Source organism: Haemaphysalis longicornis, unplaced genomic scaffold (genome assembly GCF_048455015.1).
Source record: "Haemaphysalis longicornis isolate Haplotype H1 unplaced genomic scaffold, Haemaphysalis longicornis Haplotype H1 scaffold_2, whole genome shotgun sequence".
Taxonomy (NCBI): Eukaryota; Metazoa; Arthropoda; class Arachnida; order Ixodida; family Ixodidae; genus Haemaphysalis; species Haemaphysalis longicornis.
The window spans coordinates 114,687,584-114,701,047 of record NW_027526295.1 but is presented as its reverse complement, the minus strand read 5'-3'; the positions used below and the strand labels follow the sequence as shown (position 1 = coordinate 114,701,047).

At 44.8% G+C, this 13,464-nt stretch overlaps 1 protein-coding gene across 2 annotated transcripts in view; it reads right to left on the bottom strand.

Annotated features, from left to right (window-relative positions):
* Positions 1-13,464, bottom strand: part of LOC144169128 (xaa-Arg dipeptidase-like) — a 62,255-nt gene that overhangs the window by 17,899 nt on the left and 30,892 nt on the right. For both annotated transcript variants that reach the window (XM_077698157.1, XM_077698156.1), the window contains one exon: positions 7,389-7,634. In XM_077698157.1, the coding sequence (XP_077554283.1) occupies positions 7,389-7,634 (246 nt within the window). The remainder of the gene's footprint in view (positions 1-7,388; positions 7,635-13,464) is intronic.

The window sequence follows — 13,464 nt, the reverse complement described above, 5'->3', positions numbered from 1 at the left end:
CACCATTTTTAACGCGCACTTCACTCGAATAAGCTATATAATTAGGAAAAAGGGAATGGCCATGCGACCCACTAGCTCATTTCCCACAGCAGTACCTATGATGTCATATGTCCCCAGCTGTGCGATTGGCTGAGGCCGGCAAAAGCAAACGCAAATAGGGCAGGCCTTATAAGCATGCCAAGCGAGCTATTTGCACTTAAATGTAATGCATATTCATTTTACAGCAGTAAAAATGGGGCAGTAAACAATGAAAGTTATGAAAATACGCGTAAACATACAAGTATCGATGCGCACTGCTGTTGGTACGGCGTGCACTATGCTTGTTTTAGCTGGACAGCACTCCGCCGCTTTGGAGTTGGCCTGCACGGCACTGGCCGATTGGCATAGGCGATGTTGTCTTACGTGACCCTGTTTGTCGAGGATACCCCATGTTTCACAAAACCATTACTTTCTACAGTAACGAAAACAAGCCAGGTGCAGACGCGGTCAAAAACAAAGCAATGGCAAACAACGGTTCGTGGATGAGTATGGTAGCTCCACCTGGGAGGACTGATGGCTATCAAGGCTGCAGACCCGAGTGACGAAGTAGTCTGTTTGATCACACGCACTTATGGCTTCATTGCTGACATCCCAAAAACACACAATATGGTGGGAGAATCAGACTTTTAACCTAAATTAATTTCTCAGTGAATGCAGCATCATTTGCTGCCGGTCAAGTGGTGGGGGCACTATAAAACAGGAAATATTTCGAACGAAACGAACTTCTATGTTGTCCAAATGGCCCCTTTAATGCACTGCATTGTATTTTTGGTTCCTGTAGTGATGTCACCATGAAGGAACCGCAGTAGACAACGTTAATGTCAGCGCTTTACCATGCATTTTTTTGTGTTTGATGGAAACAAATATAATACTCTAACCAAGGACTTTATCCGAAGCGTTCCAACGTTTCGGAACCTACTTGGCTCCTTCATTAGAACTGTCTGTTTGACCAAGAGCAATAGTTCTACACATAAACAATTTTTTTGTTTGCTGCAGCGGATCAGAGGCTAGGGCACAAATAGGGGGTAGGACAGCTAGATATCTGTTCATCTTTCGCCGGCTTGCTTGGGTGTGACAACTGTATCTAGTTGTCAATTCCAATTTGTTGTGGTCAGTTTTTCTCAACTAAATTGTAGCTTTTTTAAAGATTATATTGTTTTTGTGGGCCTAAAGGGTTGCCTCATTGCGTGTTTCGCCTATGTAGCGTTGAAAGCGGATATTTTGCTTCAAAGTGGAATGTCGGCCTAGCATCATGGTCCTTTGGTTGCTGCTCACTTTCATTCATGCCATTATTTTTTATATTATCACTTAAAATTAAAAGTTAACCAATCTGCTGTCATTTTAATTTTGTCACCTGCTTTATACTTTCTTTTTTTCCAACTGTCTGTAAGGAGTGACAATTCGTTTTTTTATGATACCAAGGCGTTGGACTGTGCTAGTTGGTACATGTTTGAATGGATGAAAAACCAGCGGAAAACACAGGGTACGGAAGAGAACGACGGGATAAGCTTGTCCCGTTGTTCTTTGTGTTTACCGCTGGTTTTTCATCCATTCAATTTTCATGAATTTGTTGAACAGTGATTAGTTTAAGTGCTCAAGCAATTTTTGGCTTGAAGGTTCCCTGTAGCATTTATATAAGTGCTCCCTGCTCTTTTTTTAGCCAAGACCCCATTACCAGCCTTAATGAGATTGTCTTTTGTAGACATGAAGTTGAAATAAATATTTGTTTGCATTGCTTTGCATATTTTGAAAGAATTGCTTGCTCACTTTTTTTTAACCCTGTTTCTTAATCCTGCTTAAAGCATTTTTCCATGTTTATTTTTTTTTTTTTTCAGAACCAGGAAGGGTGCTCATCCTCGGTTCTTGCTGAAGCACCAGTATCTGTACTTCACACGTGAGCTTTGAACATGCAGTACTTGCGGTATGAAACATTTTACCAGTATTAGCTTGCTTTGTAGAGGTCATTGTAGATGGCAAAGCTCTCGACAGTGTAGTACAGGGTCTGGTGTAGTGCACAATCTCTCTATAACAGCACCCGCTGGGTGCTTGTTGTAGAGAATAATATTGTGGCTATAATACTTGAGAATATTTTAAAATGTACGTCAAATACTAGTAAGAATAGCTCTCTAAATTGGTGACCATTTTCATGGTGGAGGCAGAAAGTGAAAATGCCCATGTGTGGAGATTTAAGTCCACAATAAATATCCCAAAGTTGCCAATGCTAATCCAGAGCCCTCCTCTTCGGTGCACTTAATATCCCATGTGCAGCTTTGTGTAAAAACAGCCAGAAATGTATGATCAATTTAAATTGATTTTAATGTTTCTAAATGCAAGTATTCTCAGTTTAAAGGCCAACTGCACTCAAACTTCACCTCGGCCAAATTTATTTTTAATGCGTAGTAAGTACCCCAAATAAGCTGGGACACAAGTGGTAGCCCCGTGAAACGCCTCGTTAATCAGTCAGAAGCGTTTAAAAAAGCTCCGCCGCAGACCACTCTGCACCTGCCGGCGGATCGCGTAAACAGGCATGACGCGCCTCTGACGTTCCAGCCGACGGTGGCTTTTTCCTCTGGCCAGCCACGCAGCGGGAGAACCCACTAATCTCCACTAGAGTGGGAGAACCGGTCGAGCTCTGCTGCCCCGTGCGCGCGTAGAGCTTGCGCGCAGACATTCTCCCGAACTGGTGACCGTCCGGCCGCTCGCTGGGCGGCTGCAACGTCACTGCAATGGCCGCGCTCTCCTCGGTTTCGGTTTCAAAATCGCCGATTTTTGCTGGCCGCTTGCGGCGTCCACGTGCGTATTTCAGCTGTCGTATTTTGCATGTTGCTTTCTTTTAGGGCAGACTATACGAAAATAGGGTTTTCAAGAAGTCGAAATTTTGAGTGCAGTTGGCCTTTAAGCTGCCTTATTTAGTAAAATATTTTCTAACAATTGCATATTTACCAAAGGTTTACAAAAAAGCTTTCATTGGTTATGCACCTTCTCAGCGAAACAAAAATGTCATTAAGAAAAGCAGAAAAAAACCTAAATATGGAAAGTAGCAACACTAAAGCTGCTAATAAAAAAGATGCTGAACGTTTTATCGATACTATTTTGCTGATTTTACTTCTGGTCAACTCTAAAAAGGGCTATAGACGGGTTTGATGCTTCCCATCAAGCACCTCGTAATACTAGACGAAACTAATGGGAAACCACATCCACCAGCAGCGACATAATGCAAGGCACCATGCACAAGCTAGACTCATGATAAAATAGCAACTAGCTATAGCAACAATGTCATCACATTTCAACCATGGGCTTCACCAGGGAACTCATATGCATTGTTCTGTGATGTTTACAGTTCTTGGTATTGCTATGTGGGGTCATTTTTCATGAAGCAAAAAGAATAATGTAAAATAAAATAAGTGGCAGTGAGGACCCAACTTTTATGGGTAGAATAAAGCCACAGTACGGAGGGAAGTATACATATTGCATTTGGTCTGCCTTAATATTGAGTTTTTCTGCTCAGCTCAAGAATAAGGCACTAAACATTGCGGGTAGCTACCGTGATTGGAAGTTTGATGCAGTGCTGAGAAGCCAAGGGTTTTAAGGTTCAAAGAACTTTTGTGCAGTTGATGTGTTGCACGCCTACTTGCTTTCACTGCATAACACGTTTATGCTGTGCAGTGAAGCTCGAAGGATGTGCACTGCAGTTCAGCAAAATGAACATAAAATTGAATTTTTAACACCGTTTCGAATAATCAACAACCTCTAATGATACAACTTCTGTCCTGCAATTTGGCTGTAATATTAGACTTTATAAATAGATGTTTCAAAAATCGGTGGGTCAAAAAGTTCAAGTAAATTATCAGCTGACATTGAGCTTCAATGGAATGTCTCGTAGAATGGAGCTTGGAAAGCACGAATGTTTCATACCGTAATTGTGTGTCATACTGTGCCATATGTGGCTGCACAGCTGCAGCGCCATTTGTGAACCGAGGATGATGCACCCTTTTTGTACCCCTTTAGGTGGGTGCTTTTGCAGGAAAAGCTCCTCAGATTGGGGTGCTAAGTAAACACACTATGATATTTTGGGCAGAAAAGGGTGCTCCTGCAGCGACAGAATCCAGGCACCCTAAAGGGTGTAAAATATTGTGTTATGAGGGTGCTCCTGCGGCGACAAGCTGAACGAACCCTTTTGAGAATAAAAATGTTTAGTGTGGGGTTCGATCGAGCTCCGCAAGACGGTGGTACTTGTCCGTGCTAAGCGCATGATATGGTTTGGACATTCCAAGCTCTAGCCCGCCGAACGCAAAGTAATGCCTTGACTCCAATGCGAGTGCTTTTAATAACAACTTTGATGACACCACTGTTGAGAATTGGTTGAAACGGAGCAGGCGACACACGTCGGTGTTATATTTTTCTTCGGCGTGCGGCCGCAGTGGCACGAGCCGCGCCATGTCCGTGGCGCGATCAGCCATGTTCGTGGCTATTTCAGTGTTGCCAAACAAAGAAATTGACAGCTAAACTTTTCAATTAATACCGGCTATAGGATGGGTCAAAGATAAATGTTCTTTATAGTTCAGACTGCTCTGTCCACCTCATTGCATTCGGAGGGAAGGAAGTTCATAATTGCTTGTATCTTGATATTTGGTATGTGCTTGGCTGTAAAGTTTTAAGGGAAGTTGCCAAAATGTTTATTAACAGACACCTCAATCATAGTTTATGGTTGTGAATTAGTTTTAGTCTCAGGATTCATGCACAGAATTTTGCAAACATTCTTGTTTCTTTTTTTTATGTTGCGACATTTACTGTCGATTGTAACAGTTTGTTCGGAAAACGTGGTTTCGTTCGGCTTGAGTCTCAAGATTTTTGACACAAAAGGAATTGTGCAATTTATGGTCAATTGAACTTATAAATGTGGTTGTCTGCCTTTTAAAAAAGTTGTGACGACAAATACCAATACAAGTTCTCTACGGGTGCACATGACATGGGATATTGTTTTTGGAAGCTACCACCAGAAAACATGATTGCAATTGTAGTGGGGCTCCAGTTCTGTCTAGTTGTATCACTTCAATGCTAATGTGTAGTGAGCACACTGATAACAGTTTTCAGTGGTCCCTCTAGTGCACCAACGTTGTGATCGTCACGTGCAGGAAATTGTGAAATTATTTCTTCTTTTTTGGTTCAGACTACTACGTTTTTTTTTTTGTGTCATGTCAAGTTAACCGATATTTCAAGATATCCGAGTTTGACGCCACGAGGGATCACTGTATATATAACTTAAAATTGTGCCATTAGTCATAAATTGTTGCATTTCATTTACTTACAGAGCCTCCAGACATACACCTGTCGCCATGAATTGCATTAGGACACCATGGTGATAGGTCGCAAGCCTCCAAGGCCCTGGTGATGACGCGCGCAGCACCATGGTACTGCGCATGCCATCACCGTTAAAAAACGGTGTGAGGATGCTCAACACCCTTTATTTAGGGTGTTGAGCGTCCTCACCACCCTTTAAGGGTGTTGAGCATCCTCAACACCCTTTTTTGAGCTCAACACCTTTTTTTTGTTCTTACACCCTCTTTTCGTCCATACACCCTTTTTTTGCGAAAACACCTTTTAAAGGTGTAAGCCATGGGACAAGGTTTTTACACCCTTTTCGGCCAGAAAGGGTGTAAAAAAGTTTAGTGTGTATTATCTGTCAGGGGCAGAACGCTTGCATCCTCGGCGTGCACAACACCGTCAAACTGGCATAAGTGAAACTGCCTTTTGCGTGACCCCGTTTTCGAGTCATTCCCGATGCCTCACGATGCAATTGGTATGAGTCGTAACAAAATAGATCGTGTGCAGGCTGTACAGGGACGATCATATGTAAACATGGCGGTTGAGAACAGGGGCCCATATAAAGAGTGAAGGGCATCGCTGCTTCACCTGGAAAAGCTGACGGTGACCAGTGGGCGCGCTTTTGGGAAGAGGGCAGCAGCAATTGTGGCTTCTTTTAGACCGCAGCATTTGGATGCTATATGAAATCGACCTAAATTGGTTTTAGCTACTCGCGTTGATTTCCTCTATGACGTCATGACACCTACGTGGCAGTGAGCGCGCAGAATTTTGTCCCTAATGGTTCTATTTCTGGGAAGATACAGCATCGTTTACGGCCAGACAAGTGCAGAGGGTACTATAAATGGGTTAATTTTCTGAATACAATACGTTGAATGTTGTCTTTACGGTCTCTTTCAAGCAAGTGATTATCATCAGCGAACATTTGCTTTTTGATTTTGGATGACGGAACGTTAATACCAAGAAGAAGACGTGGCTGTTTCAAATGTAGAACAAGCGGAGAGTGGCATATCGTTTTATTATGCCCTCTGATATTATTTTCTCCCCATATCCACTGAAGAAAGCTGTGTGGCTTCGGCCTCCACCGTCGCGGAATGACGCCGACATTTGCGTGTCCTTGCAGCTGTCTTTTCATACACTTCAGTGGATTCGCAATAGCACATACCGCCCAGTATTTAGGAATACGTGTAAAATGAAATGCACAACAATGTAGTCAATCAAGGCTGCCTTCAGGCACCAACTCGTGTTCGAGGTACTGAGAAGGTAGGTGTGCTGAGAAGGTAAGTTCATTTTTGAAAATGCGCGGCGAGCTTGGGCAGCTGTTTTTTACAGAGGAAACGAACGACACTCAAATGCATGTAAACTGGGATACAATCGTCTATAACCACCGAGGTTATTTTGAGCATTCTAAAGAATACAATACCAGCTTACTAAGGACCGTGTTGTTAAAATAGATCATCAAGACAGCATTTAGTGTCAGGATCCAGACTTCGAGAACTAGCACAATGTAATTCCACACAACAAAACATTGTTTTCACGGTGAGAGAAACTGCCATTTTTTGCAAAATTTCGAATACTTCGCTACCCAACGTCAGCAGAAACAGCATTGAAGGGAACCAAAAAGATAGCAGTCTATTTCGAATCCCCTTGCTAGATTTGAATTCCAAAGGCATTGTTCAACACAACCGGAGGCAGCAGTATACGCCAACAATCTGATTTATTGGCGTCAGTATTTTTTGATGGCCTCGAATCACAGAGACTAGTGTCGGTAGCGCCCAAAGTGCTTTGCGTGAAAGCGGCTGGTCGATGTTTACTTTGTGCCTGCTATCGTCAATATCTGCTTGAATTGTTCACAACTGGCACACAAATTGGAAGGAAAGTATTTGAGTTTGGGAAAGCTTCAAAGGAACGAAACTTCTATTTCGCCTCGATGGCCCCATCGAGAGCCGCAGGATATGTTTAAGTAATAACAATAGATGATATATATGCGTCGAATGAGAAATTATAAAGGGGATATGAGCACCCACCGTATTCTCTGGCATGGTGCTGGAAGACATTGAGCAGCGGTTCATTCAGATTCATGTGCTTGGACGCGACTGCCTGTTCAGACACCGTCACCTTACAACCTGTAGCCAATGCCGCCGCCTCCATACAGGAAACGAAATCGCTGCGGAGTTTCGCCATATGCTCCGAGCTGTGGGCCCGGACGCCGAAGTCCAGCCGGCTCCGTTGTACGTCAAGGCCGCTTGTAGACTCTGATCGAAGTAGAACGCCTGCACAAAGACACCAGCCTTGAATGTCCACGCGTGCTGCTATGGACAACTGAGGTGTTAGCGATTCCCATGTTATTAAATCGATAGCTATGCATGGAATATTTTGCAAAAATCTGGCGTTGGCGTCGTTGTCAGCGTGTCTACGATGATAGCAAAAGTCACATTGCCCGTGAGCTTAGTATAACCACACAAAATTATCCTTCCAAAGCGAGTAAAATTACCCTTCTAATAACAGGAAGAATTGTGTACTAAACAATGGAAGTTACGAAAGCACACACCTAAACGTATAGCTACCAGTGCGTACCGCTATTGATACTACGTGCACTATGTTTGTAATAGCTTTACTGCAGTCCACCGCTTGGGGTTGTGTCACATGACTCTGACCGATTGGTGTAAGCGACATTGTCTTACGTGACCCTGTTTGGCGAGCATAGCCAATGTTCCCCGAAACGATTACTGCCAAGCGTCACAAAAATAAGCCACCTACAAATACGGTCAGACACTAAGCGAGGGCGGATAGCGGTCCTGCAAAGTGTGGTGCCGCCATGTAGGGGTACTGACGCTAAACAAGACATTCCAGGTCTGCCGCAGATTAAACTGCCGACCAACGTTGGGAAAAGGCCGGTCCTTTTTTCGTTACAGAAAACGTCACGAAACACACAATTTGGAGGGAGAATCAAAATATCTACCTTATTTTAATAATTTTTCAGTGAATAAAGCATCGTTTACTGCCTGACTAGCGCTGGGGTCACTAGAAAACACCAATACCTTTGAATAAAACAAACTTGCATTTTGTCTGCATGGCCTTAAGCTATCGATGAAATTTTATTCGCCCGAGCGATTCTCAGATTGAGGTTTTGAGACGGGCAGGTTACCGGCTTAGCAATTACTGGGAAGCCATGCCGAAGTGGCATCCCTATGAGAAGAAGAACAACATCTGGGCTAAAACATGCCGTGGCAGCAAGCTTAAAAGGTACCTAATATGCGCCAGGCATGCAGTGTGTAAGACATTCAAGGGATCAACGCGCTTGGTAACACGGCCAGTAGCAAGATTATGACTATGAAAGATTATGAAACAAGTAGCAAGATAATGAAACAAACATAATTCGGACTAAATATATATAGCGTTCAGCGAATAAATTAGTGATGTAGCACATCTCGGAAAGCCCCCGTTAAAATAACTGCATGTGCAAAATGACAGTGGGTCACGTGGGCTATATAAAGCACACTAACTTGAAAAGAATTGTCTTTTGTTTCACTGCTTTGCGAATACAAGAAAATACACTCACTGCCTTTTTCAGAATCATTTTCAGAAAAATCATGTCAAATTCTCTATGTTTGGCTAAACAGAATTTTGCAGATTCATTATATACATAAAAACAAAGAACAAATCGTTCCATGTAGACAAGGCTTTCCCGTCATTTGTTTCTGAGTTTAAAACGGAAAATAGTAAATTTTTTATCACAGCGAGCCTGTTGAAGATATCTCCATAGAATAATTTCCTTACCTGCCCTTACGTTTCTACCGGGCCTAGCATCTACTCCTAATATCACCATCAGCTGGACCACAGGTCACAGGTCAGAGGCCCAGGTTCGCTCCCAGGGAACGAAACAGCTCATTCTGTGGCTCGCGAACTCTATTACCGTGCACTCCTGACGAGGCCGGCTGAATCTGACACCCCGACAGCCACGCTACACCATTACCAGCCACCTACCCTGACGTCTCGTCGCACTACCGCCACACCCTCCGCGAATACCCTCCTCCATACCCTATACTCACCAACAAGCAATCCCGAATGTGATGACGACTTCCAACAAATACATTCTACAACGCCACAACCCTGTCTCATATCTGCCCCAGCTATTTCACTAACAAGTACCCCGATTGAAACATCCCAGCCACAACTCCCAACCTCGTATTCCTCTCCCCACACCACTCCTCCACAGTGGAGTAAAATTCACAACAATTCCCTACTCACGAGCAGTGGGAATGCGCGCTGAGCAGCTCGGACCTGCAGGGCCAGCAAAACCTGATCCAGAGGGCCACCCAAGTAGCAAAAGCACTCGGCTACCTGGACGGAGGCGGCCACTCATCTGCTGTGAACTTCTAAAATAATCGTTTATTTCTCCTCGCCTCCCGCAACAAATAAAAAAGATAATTTATGGTGGCGCACATATCTTATAATGCTTCTGGACTTCACATTTGAAGGATTGAAAAAAATAACGAACTTCTCAACAAGTGAATGTACGGGGCCGTCCACTTTAGGTGTGAAGACGGCGCAGCGCGGCCGCGCTCCGGGGAGCGTCAGCGCAGAAGCAGCGGCCGCGCTACGAAGCACAGCGGGGCAGGCAAATAGGGGCTTCGAAGTGGGGCTTTGTGTCGTCTGCTAGCGCGGGAGCGCACCGTGCTAACTTTGCTGGGAGGCAAGCATGCTTGTAGAGGATTGCTCGGCCTGCTTGTAGCGTCTTAGCGTGACGTGACCCCGTTGCGGGAAAGCGCACTTCTGTCACTCCGCCGCGTCCGGTAGTTTCTGCGTACCTCTTTATGCGAATGACGCCGATTACTAGCATCGCAACTGTGCAAATATGCAATGATATTCAAACTTAATGGTGTTCGGCAATGCTCCCCTACAACAGCTTCGCAATTCAAGTCTTACCCGCCGCAGTGGCTCAGTGGCTAAGGCGTCGCGCTGCTGAGCCTTAGCCACTCGAACGCGGGTTCGATTGCCAGCCGCGGCGGCCGCTTTTCTGATGGAGGCGAAAAGCAAAAACGCCCCTGTGTATGAGATTTTGGCGCACGTCAAAAATCGCCAGGTGGTCAAAATTAATCCGGGGCCCTCCACTACGGCGTGCCTCATGTCTACGTTGCGTCGCCGCGTTGAATCCTACAATCAATCAATCAATCAATCAATCAATCAATCAATCAATCAATCAATCAATCAATCAATCAATCAATCAATTAGCAACTCAAATCTTGTGAGGGAGTGCAAGCTTCCTTAATTTTTTTATCGGAGTGTCATACGCTAAGTCTAGCTCGAGGACACTCGCTGACTGCTCGATGCGACTTTGAATGCGATAAATAAACTCATGGAAATCGACAACAAATATTGTAAATAGGAAAAGATATCAGAATACGTTCAGTCCACAATGCAAGTGTTTGCTTGTATTTAAGGAATTGTTTGCATTATTAAGAACATTGAAAACGTATTGAACATATCGGTGATTTTTCTGTGCGTGGCATTTGGCTAGGCAGTGTGTGTGAAGGTGTTAAAGAGAAGAACCCAGAGTTGTGGACCCCAAGAACGAAGAAGCTGTTCCCCAAATGTGTAGCATGGAACTGGTGACCACAGCTTCATTACTCACGTACGCTCATTGCGAGGAAGTCCGCGTCGTACCAGGTAGAAGGATTCGTAGCAGGTGGCAACAAAGGAAACAGCCGCTGTCTCCCAATATCTAGCCAGGGAGGCAGCGCAAACAATGGCATATCCATTATAATGTAGGAGAGTAGAGTGGACCCAGTCCAGGAATCGGCTGGAGAGTAGGACGATTGTGCTGAGTGCGTGACCCGCAGTCTGGGAGACGGCTTGGTCCATCTCGACGATGCGCGATATTCATATATCTATAAGAAATACAACACACATCGATACCAAAGTCGCGAGATCGAAACGCATTCGCTGTGACCAAAATTCCTTGGAGTCGAACTACATAGACACCAATAGTGGGCTTGGCATCTGTGACGCAATGCAGTTCGCTTACCCGTTCATCCCAACAATGCAGGTGTTCCTCGTAACCGTCGTTCGCCTGCTGCTGCCTGGCCTGGAAATCACTCCGTTGGACCCGTCGTCGAAATGCACCTTCCTTCCTGGCAATGGCGAAGCAGGCACTGGCCCTCCCCCCTGCGCTACCGCTCCGACGCTGCTGCCAGCGCCATGGCTTGACTACTCCTCCCCCACTTCACCTTGGACAGCCCCATCGAGGTCAACATCACCACTCCGAGCACCTATATATCGCGAACGGTCAGCGGCGTCAGCTTGTGGGCTTGGCAGCTGTGACACAATGCAGTTCGCTTACCCGTTCATCCCAACAATGCAGGTTAGTAAGCACAGCAGTCTCTACACGAAAAAATCAAGTGATTACTTTCTAGTGCAGCTGCCGGGCCCACAGTGTCTTGTCGCTATCCTTGCCGAGTGTTTACATGCCGTTTACTCTGCACTCTTGTTGTTATCCGGCGACATTGAAACTAACCCTGGTCCGGAAATGAACGAAATCCTCGCAGAACTCGGAAAAATTAGCGCTGGACAAAGCAAACTAATATCCGATTTTGAAGAAGTGAAGAAGCAGCTCCTAACAACCGACAAAACATTGTCGGATTTGGGGAAGCGCATGACCGAACTAGAACGCCACTACCAGAATATTGTGCCCATACGAACTGACATCGCCGCAATTCAAGCCGACACTACCGCAACCACACAGTTAGTTTCCGAACTTGAAAAACGGCGGCTGGATGACGCAGAAAACCGGTCACGCCGCAATAACTTAATCTTCTATAACCTTCCAGATACTAACGCCAAAGAAACAAATGTTGAAACAGAAGACCGGATTATTAACCACTGTCTTGAAAATTTGGAAATAAAAATTGACCCGAAAGAAATAGATCGAGCTCATCGCCTCGGCCGCCACACCACTTATCGTTGCCGCCCGATAATTGTCAGGTTCACATTCTACAAAATTAAAGAAAACACCCTCTCAAATGCCAAAAAGTTGAAAGGAACAGATTTCAGCATTAGCGAAGATTATTCTCTCTCGGTTCGTACTGCCCGTCATCATCTCGTTGCTTTCGCCAAGCAGAAATCAAAAAAATTCCAGATACGCTTCAAAACTTTGCACATGGGCTCCAAACGGTACATTTTTGACCACGCATCACAATCGGTCATAGAAGTCGCATAGCGATCACCGCTCCCGCAGACTAAACCGCGACACCGCCAAATCCAATCACGAAATGAACTTTCTTTTTCTGTTATCTTTACTAATATTCGCAGTCTCATGCCGAAGTGTCAACTCGTGTTTAACGTTGTGGCGTCTTCCAACAGCAATATTTTGGTACTAACAGAAACTTGGCTAACCAATGAAGTTACTGACGCCGAAGTGCTCTCGGATTTACCAGATTTTCAGTTATTCCGCACCGACCGCAAACGCGGCCGGGGAGGTGGTGTGCTAATCGCTGTTGGCCCAGAAATACCCTGTTGTGCATCATGAAAGTAGAAAAAACTGCGCGTAAAAGACAGGACCGTGACAAGTAGACAGGACAGGCACAGACTCACAACTAACTTTATTGAAACAATGAAGAAGAATATATGTCATTTCTGGCCCATGCGCACACAGAAGCCAGTTCGTTTATCGTTTCCTGTCAGTGCACCATCCTCTTTAAAAATTCAAATTCATTGCCGTACAAAGCAACGGATGGCACGCTAACACAAGTTTCGTCATTCCTGCGTATAAAAAACACCTCCATCAACTCTCGGGCGATTCGATCACGGCCTTTGCCCAGCACTGTAGTTTCATTTAAAAACGGCCGACATGACTTATCTTCACAGGCAAGACAATGGTGAGAAAGGTGGGACCCTGTTTTGTTTTTTATTGAAAGCTAGTTTTTTACTGTCAGAGAGTGCATTGAAGATGGCGATGTAATTTCATTCCAGAACTCGTGCGGCATGACACTAGATAATTTCATGACCCTGCTAGAATTCTATCTTCAGTCCACGGTTGTTTCATTCCGGGACAATTTGTACGTTCAACGTAGGGGCGTGTGTATTGGATCGTGCGTGGCCCCA